The sequence below is a fragment of the Palaemon carinicauda genome, chromosome 31 (genome assembly GCF_036898095.1).
Source record: "Palaemon carinicauda isolate YSFRI2023 chromosome 31, ASM3689809v2, whole genome shotgun sequence".
NCBI lineage: Eukaryota > Metazoa > Arthropoda > Malacostraca > Decapoda > Palaemonidae > Palaemon > Palaemon carinicauda.
The window spans coordinates 84,694,143-84,714,142 of record NC_090755.1 but is presented as its reverse complement, the minus strand read 5'-3'; the positions used below and the strand labels follow the sequence as shown (position 1 = coordinate 84,714,142).

General features: G+C 31.2%; 1 protein-coding gene across 1 annotated transcript in view; it reads right to left on the bottom strand.

Annotated features, from left to right (window-relative positions):
* Positions 1–20,000, bottom strand: part of LOC137624830 (uncharacterized) — a 262,657-nt gene that overhangs the window by 110,428 nt on the left and 132,229 nt on the right. Inside the window, 3 exon segments of the mRNA XM_068355781.1 lie at positions 928–1,164; positions 3,641–3,748; positions 12,900–13,166. Coding sequence (XP_068211882.1) covers positions 928–1,164; positions 3,641–3,748; positions 12,900–13,166 — 612 coding nt within the window.

Sequence of the window (20,000 nt, the reverse complement as noted above, 5' to 3'; positions counted from 1 at the left end):
ATATATTTTTTTTTATACACTTGAAAATTTGCATTGAAAAAAAAGTAAATGTCTGGCAACATTTATCCTAAGATTTTCACCGTTTTAAAAACGGATATATTGACGTAAAGGAGTGATATTACAGTCACCAACTCGTAAAAGATATTAACAAAGTAATGTAAAATTACGGTCGCCTGTATTATACTGAAATACGGTTGAGAACAGTATATTTTTTTACGGAGAATTTCCGATTAAAATTACAGTTTAAAACCGATTCTAAAACAAATATTCTTCTTTTTTCCTTCGGTCATACCCCACAAGTCCACCAATTTTCGTTGAACCTGGTTCAATAGTTTTTGCGTAGCCTAATTTTATTCACAAACAAAAAACGAACTAACAAAATATCTACCATTTACTTAATATTTTGATTATTTTAAAAGTACTGCTGGGTACTAGTACTTTGATGTACTTTATCCAAAATGTTACAGATTCATCTTTGGGTCATACCTAACATGACTAATAAGTTTTGGTCAAAATCGGTACAGTAGTTTTTGTGTGAAGTTGCTCACAAACAAATAGATAAACTATCAAACAGACAGACAAACAATGGTGGATACATACCCTTCATGGCGAAGGTACTAAGCATAATCATCAATATTGTTATTGATTAACCTGTAACTTATTTACAAAAAAAAAAAAAAAAAAAAAAAAAAAAAAAAAAAAAAAAAAAAAAAAAATTTAAACAAATTAAAAATAAAAATCGCTCAAAAAATAGAAAAATAAAATCGCTCAAATAATAAGAAATTGAAAAAAATTGCTCAAATAAAAACAGAAAAAAAATCGCTCACCATGGAAAAAAGGTAATCACTCAAAAAAAAAAATCGCTCATAAATAAAAAAACGCTCACCCTGGAAGAAAAATCACTCAAAAAAAAAAAACATCACTCACCATCTCGGACCGTCTCTCAGCCTTCTTCAGCTTGAACTGGAGGACGCGACAGTTCTTGGCCGTCTGTTCGAGTTCCCGCTTGAGGTCTCGGTACTCGTCGGCCTGCTCCTCGCGGAAGTTGTCCTGCATCTCCTCGACCTCCTCCTCCAGGGCTCGAACCTCCTTCTTGTACTCCTCGTTCTCGTCCATGAGTTCCTCGCACAGCTGCTCGGCCGCTTGCAGTTTCGACCTTAGATCCTGGAAGAGAAGATTTTCATTCACGTCACTGTTATTATTATTATTACTAGCTAAGCTACAACCCTAGTTGGAGAAGTAAGAAGCTATAAGCGAAAGGGGTCCAATAAGGAAAAATTATAATTATTACTAGCTGAGCTACAACCCTAGTTGGAGAAGCAAGATACTATAAACCCAAGAACACCAATAGGGAAAAATAATAATTATTACTAGCTAAGCTACAGCCCTAGTTGAAGCAGGATGCTATAAGCGAAAGGGGTCCAACAATGAAAAATAATAATGATTACTAGCTAAGCTACAGCCCTAATTGGAAAAACCAGGATGCTATAAGCCTAAGGGCTTAAACAGGGAAAATTAACAATTAATGCTAGCTAAGCTACAACCCTAATTGGAGAAGTAAGAAGCTATAAGAGCAACGGCTCAAACAGCGAAAAATAATAATCATTGCTAGCTAAGCTAGAGCCCCAATTGGAGAAGCAGGATGCTATAAGCCCAAGGGCTCCAACAAGGAAAAATATCAATTATTACAAGCTCAGCTAAAACCCAAAATGGAAAAGCAGGATGCTATAAGCCCAAAGGCTCAAATAGGGAAAAATAATAATTATTACTAGCTAAGCTACAATCCTAGTTGGAAAGGCAGGATGTTATAAGCCCAATGGCTCCAACAGGGGAAAATAATAATTATTACTAGCTAAGCTACAACCCTAGTTGTAGAAGCAGGATGCTATAAGCCCAAGGGCTTCAACAAGGGAAAATAATAATCATTACTAGCTAGGCTACAACCCTAGTTGGAAAAGCAAGCTGCTGTAAGCCCAAAGGGCACCAACAGGGAAAATTAATAATTATTACTAGCTAAGCTACAACCCTAGTTGTAGAAGCAGGATGCTATAAGCCTAAGGGCACCAACAGGGAAAAATAATAATTATTGCTAGCTAAGCTACAACCCTAGTTAAAGAAACAGAATGCTATAAGCGTAAGGGCACCAAAAGGGAAAAATAATTATTGCTAGCTAAGCTACAACACTGGTTGGAGAAGGAGGATGTTATCAGCCCAGGGGCACCAACAGGAAAAAATAATAATTATTACTAGCTAAGCTACAATACTAGTTGGAGAAGCAGGATGCTATAAGCGAAAGGGGTCCAATAAGGAAAAATTATAATTATTACAAGCTGAGCTACAACCCTAATTGGAGAAGCAGGATTCTATAACCCCAAGGGGTACAAGGAAAAATAATAATCATTACTAGCTGAGCTACAACCCTAATTAGAGAAGCAGGATGCTATTGGCCCAAGGCCTCCAACAAGGAAAAATATCAATTATTGCTAGCTAAGCTACAGCCCTAGTTGAAAAAAAATCAGGATGCTATAAGCCTAAGAGCTTAAACTGGGAAAATTAACAATTAATGCTACCTAAGCTACAACCGTAGTTGGAGAAGCACGATGCTATAAGCCCAAGGACTATAATAAAGTTTCTTCGAGAAAAAAATAAAAATGTTCACTTTAGAATTAAGAATAATTTCAAGAAAAAATCCATCTTTCAATTTAAAATCAAGAAAAGTTTCTTTAAGAAAGAAATCTATCTTTCAACTTGAAATCAAGAAAATTTTCTTCAAGAAAACAAAAAATTCTAATTTTCACTTTAAAATTAAGAAGAAATTTTTCAAGAAAAAATCTATTTGTCAATTTAAAATCAATTAAGGTTTCTTCTAGAAAAAAATCCATTTTCCAATTGAAAATCATGAAAAAATAAATCTTTTAATTTGAAAAAGAAAATTTTCATCAAGAAAAAATCTATCTTTCAATTTAAAATAAAGAAAAAATAAATCTTTCAATTCAAAAAAGAAAATTTTATTCAAGAAAAATCTATCTTTCAACTTAGAATCAAGAAAAGTTTCTACAAGAAAAAAATAAATGTTTTGATTTAGTAAAGAAAATTTTCTTCAAGAAACAAATTCATCTTTCAACTTAAAATCAAGAAAAGTTTCGACAAGAAAAAAATAAATGTTTTAATTTAATAAAAAAAAATTCTTCAAGAAACAAATTCATCTTTCAACTTGAAATCAAGAAAATTTTCATAAAAAAAAAAATCCATCTTTCAACTTAAAATCAAGAAAAAATCCATCTTTCAACTTAAAAAGGAAAATTTTCTTCAAGAAACAAATTCATCTTTTAACTTGAAATCAAGGAAATTTTCATATAAAAAAAATCCATCTTTCAATTTAAAATCAAGAAAAAAAAATCCATCTTTCAATTTAAAAAGGAAAATTTTCTTCAAGAAACAAATTCCTCTTTCAACTTGAAATCAAAAAAAAATTTCATTAAAAAAAAATCCATCTTTCAACTTAAAATAAAGAAAATATCCATCTTTCAATTAAAAAAGGAAAATTTTCTTCAAGAAAAAATATAATTATTCAATTTCAAAAAGGAACATTTCCTCAATAAAAACAAAAACCAAATTTTCATCTCCAACTCGAACTCACCTCCATGGTCTTCTCAACATCCTTGGGCAGAGGTCGTTTCTCAATCTCCTTTCTGAGATCCTTAATTTCTTTGTTTTTGCTCTTCATGTCATCGTTGAGGTCGTCAACCTGCAAAAGAAAGTGACGATGATGTATTTAAGAAATCCTTCTAGGACTGTCTTTACTCAAAGTTCCCCTATTGACGATGATGTATTTTAATAAATCCTTCTAGGACTGTCTTTACTCAAAGTTCCCCCTACTGACGATGATGTATTTAACAAATCCTTCTAGGACTGTCTTTACTCAAAGTTCCCCCTACTGACGATGATGTATTTAACAAATCCTTCTAGGACTGTCTTTACCCAAAGTTCCCACTACTGACGATGATGTATTTAACAAATCCTTCTAGGACTGTCTTTACTCAAAGTTCCCCCTACTGACGATGATGTATTTAACAAATCCTTCTAGGACTGTCTTTACCCAAAGTTCCCCCTACTGACGATGATGTATTTAACAAATCCTTCTAGGACTGTCTTTACCCAAAGTTCCCACTACTGACGATGATGTATTTAACAAATCCTTCTAGGACTGTCTTTACCCAAAGTTCCCACTACTGACGATGATGTATTTAACAAATCCTTCTAGGACTGTCTTTACCCAAAGTTCCCACTACTGACGATAATGTATTTAACAAATCCTTCTAGGACTGTCTTTACCCAAAGTTCCCCCTACTGACGATGATGTATTTAACAAATCCTTCTAGGACTGTCTTTACCCAAAGTTCCCACTACTGACGATGATGTATTTAACAAATCCTTCTAGGACTGTCTTTACCCAAAGTTCCCCCTACTGACGATGATGTATTTAACAAATCCTTCTAAGACTGTCTTTACTCAAAGTTCCCCTTATGACGATGATGTGTTTAACAAATCCTTCTAGGACTGTCTTTACCCAAAGTTCCCCCTACTGACGATGATGTATTTAACAAATCCTTCTAGGACTGTCTTTACCCAAAGTTCCCACTACTGACGATGATGTATTTAACAAATCCTTCTAGGACTGTCTTTACCCAAAGTTCCCCCTACTGACGATGATGTATTTAAGAAATCCTTCTAGGACTGTCTTTACCCAAAGTTCCCACTACTGACGATGATGTATTTAAGAAATCCTTCTAGGACTGTCTTTACCCAAAGTTCCCCCTACTGACGATGATGTATTTAAGAAATCCTTCTAGGACTGTCTTTACCCAAAGTTCCCCCTACTGACGATGATGTATTTAAGAAATCCTTCTAGGACTGTCTTTACCCAAAGTTCCCCCTACTGACGATGATGTATTTAAGAAATCCTTCTAGGACTGTCTTTACCCAAAGTTCCCCCTACTGACGATGATGTATTTAAGAAATCCTTCTAGGACTGTCTTTACCCAAAGTTCCCCCTACTGACGATGATGTATTTAAGAAATCCTTCTAGGACTATCTTTACCCAAAGTTCCCCCTACTGACGATGAAGTATTTAACAAATCCTTCTAGGACTGTCTTTACCCAAATCCTTCTAAGACTGTCTTTACCCAAAGTTCCCCCTACTGACGATGATGTATTTAACAAATCCTTCTAGGACTGTCTTTACTCAAAGTTCCCCCTACTGACGATGATGTATTTAACAAATCCTTCTAGGACTGTCTTTACCCAAAGTTCCCCCTACTGACGATGATGTATTTAACAAATCCTTCTAGGACTGTCTTTACCCAAAGTTCCCCCTACTGACGATGATGTATTTAACAAATCCTTCTAGGACTGTCTTTACCCAAAGTTCCCACTACTGACGATGATGTATTTAAGAAATCCTTCTAGGACTGTCTTTACCCAAAGTTCCCCCTACTGACGATGATGTATTTAAGAAATCCTTCTAGGACTGTCTTTACCCAAAGTTCCCACTACTGACGATGATGTATTTAAGAAATCCTTCTAGGACTGTCTTTACCCAAAGTTCCCCCTACTGACGATGATGTATTTAACAAATCCTTCTAGGACTGTCTTTACCCAAAGTTCCCCCTACTGACGATGATGTATTTAAGAAATCCTTCTAGGACTGTCTTTACCCAAAGTTCCCCCTACTGACGATGATGTATTTAAGAAATCCTTCTAGGACTGTCTTTACCCAAAGTTCCCCCTACTGACGATGATGTATTTAAGAAATCCTTCTAGGACTGCCTTTACCCAAAGTTCCCACTACTGACGATGATGTATTAAAGAAATCCTTCTAGGACTCTCTTTACCCAAAGCTCCAACTACTGACGATGATGTATTAAAGAAATCCTTCTAGGACTCTCTTTACCCATAGCTCCAACTACTGACGATGATGTATTTAAGAAATCCTTCTAGGACTGCCTTTACCCAAAGTTCCCCCTACTGACGAGGATGTATTTAAGAAATCCTTCTAGGACTGTCTTTACCCAAAGCTCCCACTACTGACGATGATGTATTTAAGAAATCCTTCTAGGACTGCCTTTACCCAAAGTTCCCCCTACTGACGAGGATGTATTTAAGAAATCCTTCTAGGACTGTCTTTACCCAAAGCTCCCACTACTGACGATGATGTATTTAAGAAATCCTTCTAGGACTGCCTTTACCCAAAGTTCCCCCTACTGACGAGGATGTATTTAAGAAATCCTTCTAGGACTGTCTTTACCCAAAGCTCCCACTACTGACGATGATGTATTTAAGAAATCCTTCTAGGACTGCCTTTACCCAAAGTTCCCCCTACTGACGAGGATGTATTTAAGAAATCCTTCTAGGACTGTCTTTACCCAAAGCTCCCACTACTGACGATGATGTATTTAAGAAATCCCTCTAGGACTGCCTTTACCCAAAGTTCCCACTACTGACGATGATGTATTTAAGAAATCCTTCTAGGACTGCCTTTACCCAAAGTTCCCCCTACTGACGAGGATGTATTTAAGAAATCCTTCTAGGACTGTCTTTACCCAAAGCTCCCACTACTGACGATGATGTATTTAAGAAATCCTTCTAGGACTGCCTTTACCCAAAGTTCCCCCTACTGACGATGATGTATTTAACAAATCCTTCTAGGACTGTCTTTACCCAAAGCTCCCACTACTGACGATGATGTATTTAAGAAATCCTTCTAGGACTGCCTTTACCCAAAGTTCCCCCTACTGACGAGGATGTATTTAAGAAATCCTTCTAGGACTGTCTTTACCCAAAGCTCCCACTACTGACGATGATGTATTTAAGAAATCCTTCTAGGACTGCCTTTACCCAAAGTTCCCCCTACTGACGAGGATGTATTTAAGAAATCCTTCTAGGACTGTCTTTACCCAAAGCTCCCACTACTGACGATGATGTATTTAAGAAATCCTTCTGGGACTGTCTTTACCCAAAGTTCCCCCTACTGACGATGATGTATTTAAGAAATCCTTCTAGGACTGTCTTTACCCAAAGTTCCCCCTACTGACGATGATGTATTTAAGAAATCCTTCTAGGACTGCCTTTACCCAAAGTTCCCACTACTGACGATGATGTATTAAAGAAATCCTTCTAGGACTCTCTTTACCCAAAGCTCCAACTACTGACGATGATGTATTAAAGAAATCCTTCTAGGACTCTCTTTACCCATAGCTCCAACTACTGACGATGATGTATTTAAGAAATCCTTCTAGGACTGTCTTTACCCAAAGTTCCCCCTACTGACGATGATGTATTTAAGAAATCCTTCTAGGACTACCTTTACCCAAAGTTCCCCCTACTGACGAGGATGTATTTAAGAAATCCTTCTAGGACTGTCTTTACCCAAAGCTCCCACTACTGACGATGATGTATTTAAGAAATCCTTCTGGGACTGTCTTTACCCAAAGTTCCCACTACTGACGATGATGTATTTAAGAAATCCTTCTAGGACTGTCTTTACTCAAAGTTCCCCCTACTGACGATGATGTATTTAAGAAATCCTTCTAGGACTGCCTTTACCCAAAGTTCCCCCTACTGACGATGATGTATTCAAGAAATCCTTCTAGGACTGTCTTTACTCAAAGTTCCCCCAACTGACGATGATGTATTTAAGAAATCCTTCTAGGACTGTCTTTACCCAAAGTTCCCCCTACTGACGATGAAGTATTTAACAAATCCTTCTAGGACTGTCTTTACCCAAAGTTCCCCCTACTGACGAAGTATTTAACAAATCCTTCTAGGACTGTCTTTACCCAAAGTTCCCACTACTGACGATGATGTATTTAAGAAATCCTTCTAGGACTGTCTTTACTCAAAGTTCCCCCAACTGACGATGATGTATTTAAGAAATCCTTCTAGGACTGTCTTTACCCAAAGTTCCCCCTACTGACGATGATGTATTTAACAAATCCTTCTAAGACTGTCTTTATCCAAAGTTCCCCCTACTGACGATGATGTATTTAACAAATCCTTCTAAGACTGTCTTTACCCAAAGTTCCCCCTACTGACGATGAAGTATTTAACAAATCCTTCTAGGACTGTCTTTACCCAAAGTTCCCCCTACTGACGATGATGTATTTAACAAATCCTTCTAAGACTGTCTTTACCCAAAGTTCCCCATACTGACGATGATGTATTTAAGAAATCCTTCTAGGACTGTCTTTACCCAAAGTTCCCACTACTGACGATGATGTATTTAAGAAATCCTTCTAGGACTGTCTTTACTCAAAGTTCCCCCAACTGACGATGATGTATTTAAGAAATCCTTCTAGGACTGTCTTTACCCAAAGTTCCCCCTACTGACGATGATGTATTTAACAAATCCTTCTAAGACTGTCTTTACCCAAAGTTCCCCCTACTGACGATGATGTATTTAAGAAATCCTTCTAAGACTGTCTTTACCCAAAGTTCCCACTACTGACGATGATGTATTTAAGAAATCCTTCTAGGACTGTCTTTACTCAAAGTTCCCCCAACTGACGATGATGTATTTAAGAAATCCTTCTAGGACTGTCTTTACTCAAAGTTCCCCCAACTGACGATGATGTATTTAAGAAATCCTTCTAGGACTGTCTTTACTCAAAGTTCCCCCAACTGACGATGATGTATTTAAGAAATCCTTCTAAGACTGTCTTTACCCAAAGTTCCCCCTACTGACGATGATGTATTTAACAAATCCTTCTAAGACTGTCTTTACCCAAAGTTCCCCCTACTGACGATGATGTATTTAACAAATCCTTCTAAGACTGTCTTTACCCAAAGTTCCCCCTACTGACGATGAAGTAGTTAACAAATCCTTCTAGGACTGTCTTTACCCAAAGTTCCCCCTACTGACGATGATGTATTTAACAAATCCTTCTAAGACTGTCTTTACCCAAAGTTCCCCCTACTGACGATGATGTATTTAAGAAATCCTTCTAAGACTGTCTTTACCCAAAGTTCCCCCTACTGACGATGATGTATTTAAGAAATCCTTCTAAGACTGTCTTTACTCAAAGTTCCCTCTACTGACGATGATGTATTTAAGAAATCCTTCTAGAACTGTCTTTACCCAAAGTTCCCACTACTGACGAAGTATTTAACAAATCCTTCTAAGACTGTTTTTATCCAAAGTTCCCCCTACTGACGATGTATTTAACGAATCCTTCTAGGACTGTCTTTCCTCAAAGTTCCCTCTACTGACGATGATGTATTTAACAAATCCTTCAAGGACTGTCTTTACTCAAAGTTCCCCCTACTGACGATGATGTATTTAAGAAATCCTTCGAAGACTGTCTTTACTCAAAATTCCCCCTACTGACGATGATGTATTTAACAAATCCTTCAAGGACTGTCTTTACTCAAAGTTCCCCCTACTGACGATGATGTATTTAACAAATCCTTCAAGGACTGTCTTTACTCAAAGTTCCCCCTACTGACGATGATGTATTTAAGAAATCCTTCGAAGACTGTCTTTACTCAAAATTCCCCCTACTGACGATGATGTATTTAACAAATCCTTCTAGGATTGTCTTTACCCAAAGTTCCCCTTACCAAAATAGAATATTTAAAAGAACATATTGTCCATTAGAATACAATATATTCGTTCTTACTGAAACAATAAAACACCTTGCTCTTCATAAATAGATACTATAGTAATTTCTCTCCTACTTACTATCAACTTTTTAGCACTAAAAGGATTATTATTATTATTATTATTATTATTATTATTATTATTATTATTATTATTATTATTATTAATATCACTGGCCAAGTTACAACTCTAGTTGGAAAAGCAAGATTCTTTATATAAGCTCAGGGGCTCAAACAGGGAAAATAGCCCAGTGAGGAAAGGAAACAAGGAAATAAACGATATAAGAAGTACTGAAAAATTTAAATAAAATATTCTAAAATATTTGAAATGAATAACATTATTAACATAATCATCATCATTATTCGTTACCATAATTATCAACATTATTCATTAGCATAATCATTAACATTATTCAATAGCTTAATTGTCATCATTATTATTAATAAAATAGAAATTACGACCTGAATTAAGTAATTCAGAATGATGAAACATTAAAGGCAACAGTAATTTAGAATTTCATCCTAAACAATTGTTTCCTATCAGAAATAATCTCGAATTAATCTCATTCCACAAAAAATATTAAACCTTCATATTCCTAGTAAATCTTTAATAAAAACATACAAAAAGATAAAACCTTTATAGAAGGGTAATTTAAATAAATTTATTTCCCTTCTTTATAAGAGATTATTCTCGGTCACGATATATTGCAAAATTAAATTTCAGCGATTTGCAACATTAATTCTTAAAGCGGATTACCATCAGTTAAAATCATAAAACTCTATATATTTGCAAATCCAAAAACAACAGTTAATGTTTTTATGTTGAACAGGCTGACATATGTCTTTTTATTGTTTGTATATGAAATATCTGTTTTAATGCTATTAGTGTTTTTAAAATATATTATTTTGTTTGTTCTTTACTTCTTATATCGTTTATTTATTTCCTTATTTCCTTTCCTCACTGGGCAATTTTTCCCTGTTGGAGCCCTTTGGCTTATAGCATCTTGCTTTTCCAACTAGGGTTGTAGCTTAGTTAATAATAATAATAATAATAATAATAATAATAATAATAATAATAATGATAATAATAATAATGATAATAATAATAATAAAAAAAAATAATAATAATAACAATAACAATATTAATAATAATAATAATAATAATAATAATAACAATAATTGGGCGCTGATCATATATATATATGGTCAGTCTCTAGGGTATTGTCCTGCTTGGTAGGGCAATGTCACTGTCCCTTGCCTCTGCCATTCATGAGCGGCCATTAAACCTTCAATTACTTGGAAATTGACAGGAAAAATTGTATTTGCTGTTTTTCAACTAATCTTATCTTAAGCCGATTTTCTCTATGACATTGAGGCTTTTCCATAAAAATCTTTTTTATAAATGTTTATAAATTATGTATTTGTTACGATTTATATTTATATTACATTTTCCACACGGCTATGTTTCCCTATTGGAGCCCTTGGGCTTATAGCATCTTGTTTTTCCAACTAGGGTTGTAGCTTGGCTAGTTATAATAATAAAAATAATAATAATAATAATAATAATAATATGTCCGTTTCTATATAAACTCAAAATTTTTAAATGGATTCATTTATTAATATCAATAACCTTCTAATTTATCATATTTAATTTTTCATGACATGTTTTTCCATTGTATGTTTATTTTAGCGAATTATTATTCCTGTAATTCAGTCAAGATTATTATTTCTTTTTATTTTTAATGAATTCATTTACTCATATTAATAACCTATTTTATCATATTTAATTTTTCGTGACATATATTTTCATTATATGTTTATTTTATCTAATTCTCATTCCTGTAATTCAGTCGTTTATTATTTTTTTTAATGGATTCATTTACTCATATTAATAACCTATTTTATTATATTTAATTTTTCATGATATATATTTCCATTATATGTCTATTTTAGCTAATTCTCATTTCTGCAATTCATGTTAGTTTATTCAACACGTCATCTATAACAGTTCAGTGATCGCGCCCAACAATTTATGACAGTCACAGTACTCTTAAAATTAAAGGGTCATTAATCTCACTGTATAAAACACATACTTATACAAATTTTCATACAAGGATTAGGACAATTTAAATATACTGTATATATATATATATATATATATATATATATATATATATATATATATATATATATATATATATATATATATATATATATATATATATATATATATATATGGTGTCAGGCAAATTTCTCGAAATCAATTGCGCGAAGATATATTTCTCGAAATCAATTGACCGAAAAATAATTTCTCGAACTATCATTTTCTCGAATATCAATTACTCGAAAACAAACCAGTAAATTTCTCGAACACAATCGAAAGTATCCCATAATAGCCAAAGACCAATTTATAAAGAGGCTATTAGCATTCCGTGATGTCCTGTATGTACGGGCGTACGTATAATGCACGATACACTGTGTACCTATTTGTCATAAAAGATATTAACTTTATTTTTTTAGATAAAATAATACAGTATGGAAAAACAAAGTAGAAAGAAAATGATTGAGACTAAAACAAGTGAAAATTAGAAAATAAAAAGAGACAAAGAGAGGCCTGTCGAAGAATATCTACGAAGTGTAGCATACAACATTTCATTTTGATTGATTAAATTTTAATACTATATTTCATTCTAAATGATAATATTTTTTATACATACAATAAAATTATAACCATTGTATTCTTTTCATTCCTTCATTTACAATAAATTTTTAACATTGAGTTTGTCAACACAAAAGGATATATTTTTCCTTGAAATACATTAAATTTTTTCCATTCAATAGATCAAGACATTAAAAAATCCTTTTCTAGCAAGAGTCTAGTTCAGAGCTATAAACCAGTAAATAGAGTTCATGATCTCTAAAAGAAAACCGGTATGTATACCGTATGTCTCTTGTATATCTCCCGTATGTATCCCTCCCCAGGTCCTAACTTGGGTGGAGAAACTTGGTTGCTGGGGTTCGATCCCAGTATGAAGTAGAAATCTATTTCTATTTGAGCACGAAATTGTGTTGATTTTCATCTTTATGTATACAGTATATGCCCAATCTCTAGGGCAATGTCACAGTCCCTTGCCTCTACCATTCACGAGCGGCCTTTAAAACCTCTAAACCAACGCAAGTGTATGCGCGACCACTCACAATCAAACGCTCTAACTAACGTGTCTCTTCGAGTACCACCTCACCTTCTGCTGCATCCTGTTGAGCTCCGTGTGCTTGCGGACGTCCCCTCCGAAGACGGATCTCTTGGAGGAGAGCTCCTTCTTCTCCCTCTCCAGCGTCTGCACCCTCTCCTCGTAGTCCTTCACTTCCTGGACCTTCTCCTTGAGCTCCTTGTTGAGTCGTTCCACTTCGGAGTGGAGGTCGATCTCCACTCGCTTGGTTTCCTTCTTCGGCTTCGCCAGCTGGATCACGTAGGAGGCGTCCACGGAGTCGTCCTCGCTCTTCACTTCCTACGGGGGGCGGGGGGAGTTAGGTAATAATAGGTTTAAAGGATTTCTGTTTTCTTTTTTTTTCATTATTGTTTTGATCGCCGCTAGGAGTATTACCAAGAAATATGTATCATTTAAGGTGACATGTTTAATAATTTTATAACTGAATGTATCTATGTATGTGTTTATATATATATATATATATATATATATATATATATATATATATATATATATATATATATATATATATATATATATATATATATACAGTATATATATACATAAATGTTTATATATGTATATACACAGAGACATATATATATATATATATATATATATATATATATATATATATATATATATATATATATATTTATATATATATATATATATATATATATATATATATATATATATATATATATATATATATATATATATATGCCAGATATACAGTATACATACATACAAACAAGCCAAGCTGTATCCCTAGTTAAAACAACATATTGCAAGTTTGAATTTTTCTCCGTAATTGTATCTACCATCATTCACTCTAATCTAACTGAATAAAATCTAATGTTTACTCATATATATCTTATATTGATAATAATAGTCTACCACTTGGACTTGGTTTCCGTCGTCCAGCCCAGGATTAATCTCCAACTAGTCCTTTACATAAGCTTTAAGAATAAACAAACCCCGTTTAAGATAGAAAAAAAAGTTATCTATAAATAGTCATATTATTAAAAAATATCAACAGCTAGTATATCACTGAGAAACAACAAGAACAACAACAACAACACCAACAATCATAATAATAATAATAATAATAATATGTATTTTCTTATTAACACCGCCATTAAATTTAATACATATTTCTTGGTCAAAGTCTCCAAAAAATCTTTACTGCAATGAAGCTAAAAAAAAAAAAAAAAAAAAAAAAAAAAAAAAAAAAAAAAAAAAAAAAAAAATCTTTCAAAATAACTAACACAAAATTCATGAAATCAATCATAATTTCATAGTTTCCTTCGTAAAATCTTAACTAAGATATCTAGATGCAACTCTAAAGTTAGTGGCAACTGTTAGGAATTATAGAAATAGTTTTAATCTAATTGATTTAACACTAGATTAGGGGGACTGCATCTATTATAATGGACTAATTAATAGATTATAATTTTTATTAGTTTAGCGAACAGATTAGAATTAGAAGAAGCAATATTTATTAGAATAAATGTAGCTTTAGTTATTAAATTGCAAAACTGCCTAGTTCAACCTAGCTGCTTTGCACAATTCAATCCTTTCTCATTCAAAATATGCATATGAACATAGCAGTACAAACTCAGCATGTTTGAAAATAGAAGTGACAGGATGAAACGTTAAAAAAAGAGCAAAATCAAAAAGAAAAAAAATGGAAATGAGAGATGAAGCACAAAATAAAAAACTCTCTTTTCCAAGATATTTTCACTATCCAAAAAGAAGCTTTGACTGATAAACACAGCGAAAGTTATCTTTCTTTCTTTTTCGAAAGTCGATGCGAACGTAAAATAAAAATAGAATGAGTAAAACAAAAAGGTTGAGGAGATTCGAAAGTTGATACGAAAAGAAAAAAAAAGTTGAAAAAATAGAAAAAAGGTTGAGAAAAACTTTCCAAAATGGCTGTCGAGGAAAAAAAAAAAGAAAATGGCTCCCAAGAGAGCCTTTAATGGCCGTCAATTTGTCAAAACTTTCGAATAGAAAATAAATAAAACAAACAGGTTGAGGAGTTTCGAAAGTTGACACGAAAAGAAAAAAAAAGTTGCAAAAATAAAAAAAAAAGGTTGAGAAAAACTTTCCAAAATGGCTGTCGAGGAAAAAAAAAAGAAAATGGCTCCCAAGAGAGCCTTTAATGGCCGTCAATTTGTCAAAACTTTCGAATAGAAAATAAATAAAACAAACAGGTTGAGGAGTTTCGAAAGTTGACACGAAAAGAAAAAAAAAGTTGCAAAAATAAAATAAAAGGTTGAGAAAAACTTTCAAAATGGATGTCAAGGAAAAAACAAAATGGCTCCCGTAAAAACCTTTAATGGCCGTCAATTTATGACGAAACTTTCGAAAAGGAGAGAGAGAAATCTTTGGCTGGTGTTATCTCGATCGGAGAGAAAGGTACAAAAATTAAAACTACAATCGACATAAGCAGTTGCATCCAATTTTTGAATCTTAGACAAACATAGTGTGTGTGTAGGCTATATATAATGTATATATATATATATATATATATATATATATATATATATATATATATATATATATATATATATATATATATATATATATACATATACACAAATATGTATATTTATATATATACTGTATATATATATATATATATATATATATATATATATATATATATATATATATATATATATATTCATATTCATATATACATATATATATATATATATATATATATATATATATATATATATATATATATATATATATATATATATATGTATATATATTCATATATGTACATATATATAAATATATATATATATATTATATATATATATATATATATATATATATATATATATATATATATATATATATATATATATATATACACACATATATTGTGTGTGTATTTATGTATTATATATATTTTATATATATACATTTGTATATACATGCATTAAATATATATATATATATATATATATATATATATATATATATATATATATATATATATATATATATATATATATATATATATGCAGTATATATATGTATTATATATACATTGTATATATATATATACATATATATATATATATGCATTCTCCTGCTCATGGTGCTTCCTCTAATGTGATTAGTTAAAATCTAAAAATGACAAAATTGTTCCCTATGGACTATTTTGGGTGAAAAATTTATATTTGTAAAATTAAAACATACCTTTTTAAAGAAAAAGTCTCTGATAATAATGAATAATGAATTACTAAAATTCACTGATGTATGACAGTATCTTTTCAATGTAAAAATTGCCTAAATTTGTGAATAAAAATTTAAGTTCGTTAAATTGACAGCATCGTCAACCATTCTGAAGTCATTTAATGATAATGTTAGACATTGTTCCATTAAATTGAAAGATCAACGAATCCAGAACAGATATTTCGTAAAATATTTCTGATATTTCAAGTGTAGTTTTCCTAAACTGTAAAAAATAGTTGTTAAAACATTTCTGATATTTCAAGTGTAGTTTTCCTAAACTGTAAAAAATAGTTGATAAAACATTTCTGATACTTCAAGTGTAGTTCTCCTAAACTGTAAAAAATAGTTGTTAAAACATTTCTGATATTTCAAGTGTAGTTTTCCTAAACTGTAAAAAATAGTTGTTGAAACATTTCTGATATTTAAAATGTAGTTTTCCTAAACTGTAAAAAATAGTTGTTAAAACTTTTCGGATACTTCGTGTAGTTTTCCTAAACTGTAAAAAATAGTTGTTAAAACATTTCTGATATTTCAAGTGTAGTTTTCCTAAACTGTAAAAAATAGTTGTTGAAACATTTCTGATATTTAAAATGTAGTTTTCCTAAACTGTAAAAAATAGTTGTTAAAACTTTTCGGATACTTCGTGTAGTTTTCCTAAACTGTAACAAATATTGTTAAAACATTTCTGATATTTCAAGTGTAGTTTTCCTGAACTGTAAAAAATAGTTGTTAAAATATTTCTGATATTTCAAGTGTAGTTTTCCTAAACCGTAAAAAAAGTGGTTAAAACATTTCTGATATTTCAAGAGTAGTTTTCCTAAACTGTAAAAAATAGTTGTTAAAACATTTCTGATATTTCAAGTGTAGTTTTCCTAAACTGTAAAAAATAGTTGTTAAAACATTTCTGATATTTCAAGTGTAGTTTTCCTAAACTGTAAAAAATAGTTGTTAAAACTTTTCGGATACTTCGTGTAGTTTTCCTAAACTGTAACAAATATTGTTAAAACATTTCTGATATTTCAAGTGTAGTTTTCCTGAACTGTAAAAAATAGTTGTTAAAATATTTCTGATATTTCAAGTGTAGTTTTCCTAAACCGTAAAAAAAGTGGTTAAAACATTTCTGATATTTCAAGAGTAGTTTTCCTAAACTGTAAAAAATAGTTGTTAAAACATTTCTGATATTTCAAGTGTAGTTTTCCTAAACTGTAAAAAATAGTTGTTAAAACATTTCTGATATTTCAAGTGTAGTTCTCCTAAACTGTAAAAAATAGTTGTTAAAACATTTCTGATATTTCAAGTGTAGTTTTCCTGAACTGTAAAAAATAGTTGTTAAAATATTTCTGATATTTCAAGTGTAGTTTTCCTAAACCGTAAAAAAAGTGGTTAAAACATTTCTGATATTTCAAGTGTAGTTTTCCTAAACTGTAAAAAATAGTTGATAAAACATTTCTGATACTTCAAGTGTAGTTCTCCTAAACTGTAAAAAATAGTTGTTAAAAAATTTCTGATATTTCAAGTGTAGTTTTCCTAAACTGTAAAAAATAGTTGTTAAAACATTTCTGATATTTCAAGTGTAGTTTTTCTAAACCGTAAAAAAATAGTTGTTGAAACATTTCTGATATTTCAAGTGTAGTTTTCCTAAACTATACAAAATAGTTGGTAAAATATTTCTGATATTTTAAGTGTAAATAGTTGGTAAAATATTTCTGATATTTTAAGTGTAGTTTTCATAAACTACAAAATAGTTATTAAAACATTTCTAATCCTTCAAGTGTAGTTTTCATAAACTGTAAAAAATAGCTGTTAAAACATTTCTGATATTTCAAGTGTAGTTTTCCTAAACTGTAAAAAATACTTGTTAAAACATTTCTGATACTTCAAGTGTAGTTTTACTAAACTGTAAAAAATAGTTGTTAAAACATTTATGATATTTCAAGTGTAGTTTTCCTAACTGGAAGAATACTTGTTAAAACATTTCTGATATTTCAAGTGTAGTTTTCCTAAACTGTTAAAAATAGTTGTTAAAACATTTCTGATATTTCAAGTGTAGTTTTCCTAAACTATAAAAAATAGTTGTTGAAATATTTCTGATATTTCAAGTGTAGTTTTCATAAACTGTAAAAAATAGTTGTTAAAACCTTTCTGATATTTCAAGAGTAGTTTTCCTAAACTGTAAAAAATAGTTGTTAAAACCTTTCTGATATTTCAAGTGTAGTTTTCCTAAACTGTAAAAAATAGTTGTTAAAACATTTCTGATACTTCAAGTGTAGTTTTCCTAAACTGTAAAAAATAGTTGTTAAAACATTTCTGATATTTCAAGTGTAGTTTTCCTAAACTGTAAGAAATAGTTGTTAAAACATTTCTGATATTTCAAGAGTAGTTTTCCTAAACTGTGAAAAATAGTTGTTAAAATATTTCTGATACTTCAAGTGTAGTTTTCCTAAACTGTAAAAAATAGTTGGTAAAACTTTTCTGAAGCTTCAAGTGTACTTTTTCCTAAACCGTGAAAAACTTGTTATAATATTTCTGATACTTCAAGTGTAGTTTTTCCTAAACTGTAAAAAAACTTGTTAAAACATTTCTGATACTTTAACTGTAGTTTTCATAAACTGGTAAAAATAGCTGCTAAAACATTTCTGGTATTTCAAGTGTGGTTTTCCTAAACTGTAAAAAATAGTTGGTAAAACATTTCTGAAGCTTCAAGTGTAATTATCCTAAACCGTAAAAAAAAATTGTTAAAATATTTTTGATAATTCAAGTGTAGTTTTCCTTAACTGGAAGAATACTTGCTAAAACATTTCTGATACTTTGACAGTAGTTTTCATAAACTGTTAAAAATAGCTGCTAAAACATTTCTGGTACTTCAAGTGTAGTTTTCCTAAACAGTAAAACAACGAACCCAGAAAAAATACTTAGTAAAACATTTTTGATACTCTAAGTATAGTTTTCTAAACTGTAAGAATAAATAACCAAGAAAAAATACTTCGTAAAACATTTTTGATAACATCAAGTGTAGTTTTCCTTATCTGTAAGAACGAACTCAGAAATATCTGGTAAAATATTTCTAATACTTCAAAGGAAGTTTTCCTAAAGTCTAGAACGACCTCAGAGATAATATTTGTTAAAACATTCCTGAAAACTTCTAATGTAGTTTTCCTAAACTTTGAGAATAAATGACCCAGAAAAAACACTTGGTAAAACATTTCTGATACTCCAAATATAGTTTTCCTACTAAAAACTCTTTAATACGTTTTGAACACATTTTGATACCACCACCGTCTGATAGGCTAAACATATAGCAAAACGACTTCATAAAATTACAAATATCACTAAATCCAGAGAAAAACAACAAACTCTACATTAATTGCACTGAAAGGAAAGTCAAAACCACGCATACTGTACAGTATAAAATAACGTTACAGGAAATGGTATAACAAGGGAAAACTATAAAAAACTATAAAATCTTATAAAATATTATTCTGATAAGTAGACTATTATCGTTAATCAGGATATTAATAGAAATCTGACAGCTAGTTCAGTATCTGTTATCATCACTGTGACCAGTTTATAAATCGCATTTTGAAATCACTCTACGTCAGTGTGATCTTGAATAACAGGAGTAAGACCAATGAAGTGGGCACAGTAAATTCGAAGCTTAGAGTAAATAATTACACTCCATTAAAATTATTGCCCTATCAGGTATTTCTCAGAAGTTTATGTTCGTGATTAAAGATACTGTATGCCCTAAAAGCTAAAACTTGTAAAATGAATTCTCAATGTTAGGGACATCTTAAACAAGGATTATAACATTCTTTAAAAGCGTTGTTTACCAAGATGTAGATCCTAAGAAATTTAGACATGAATGTGTATTCTGAC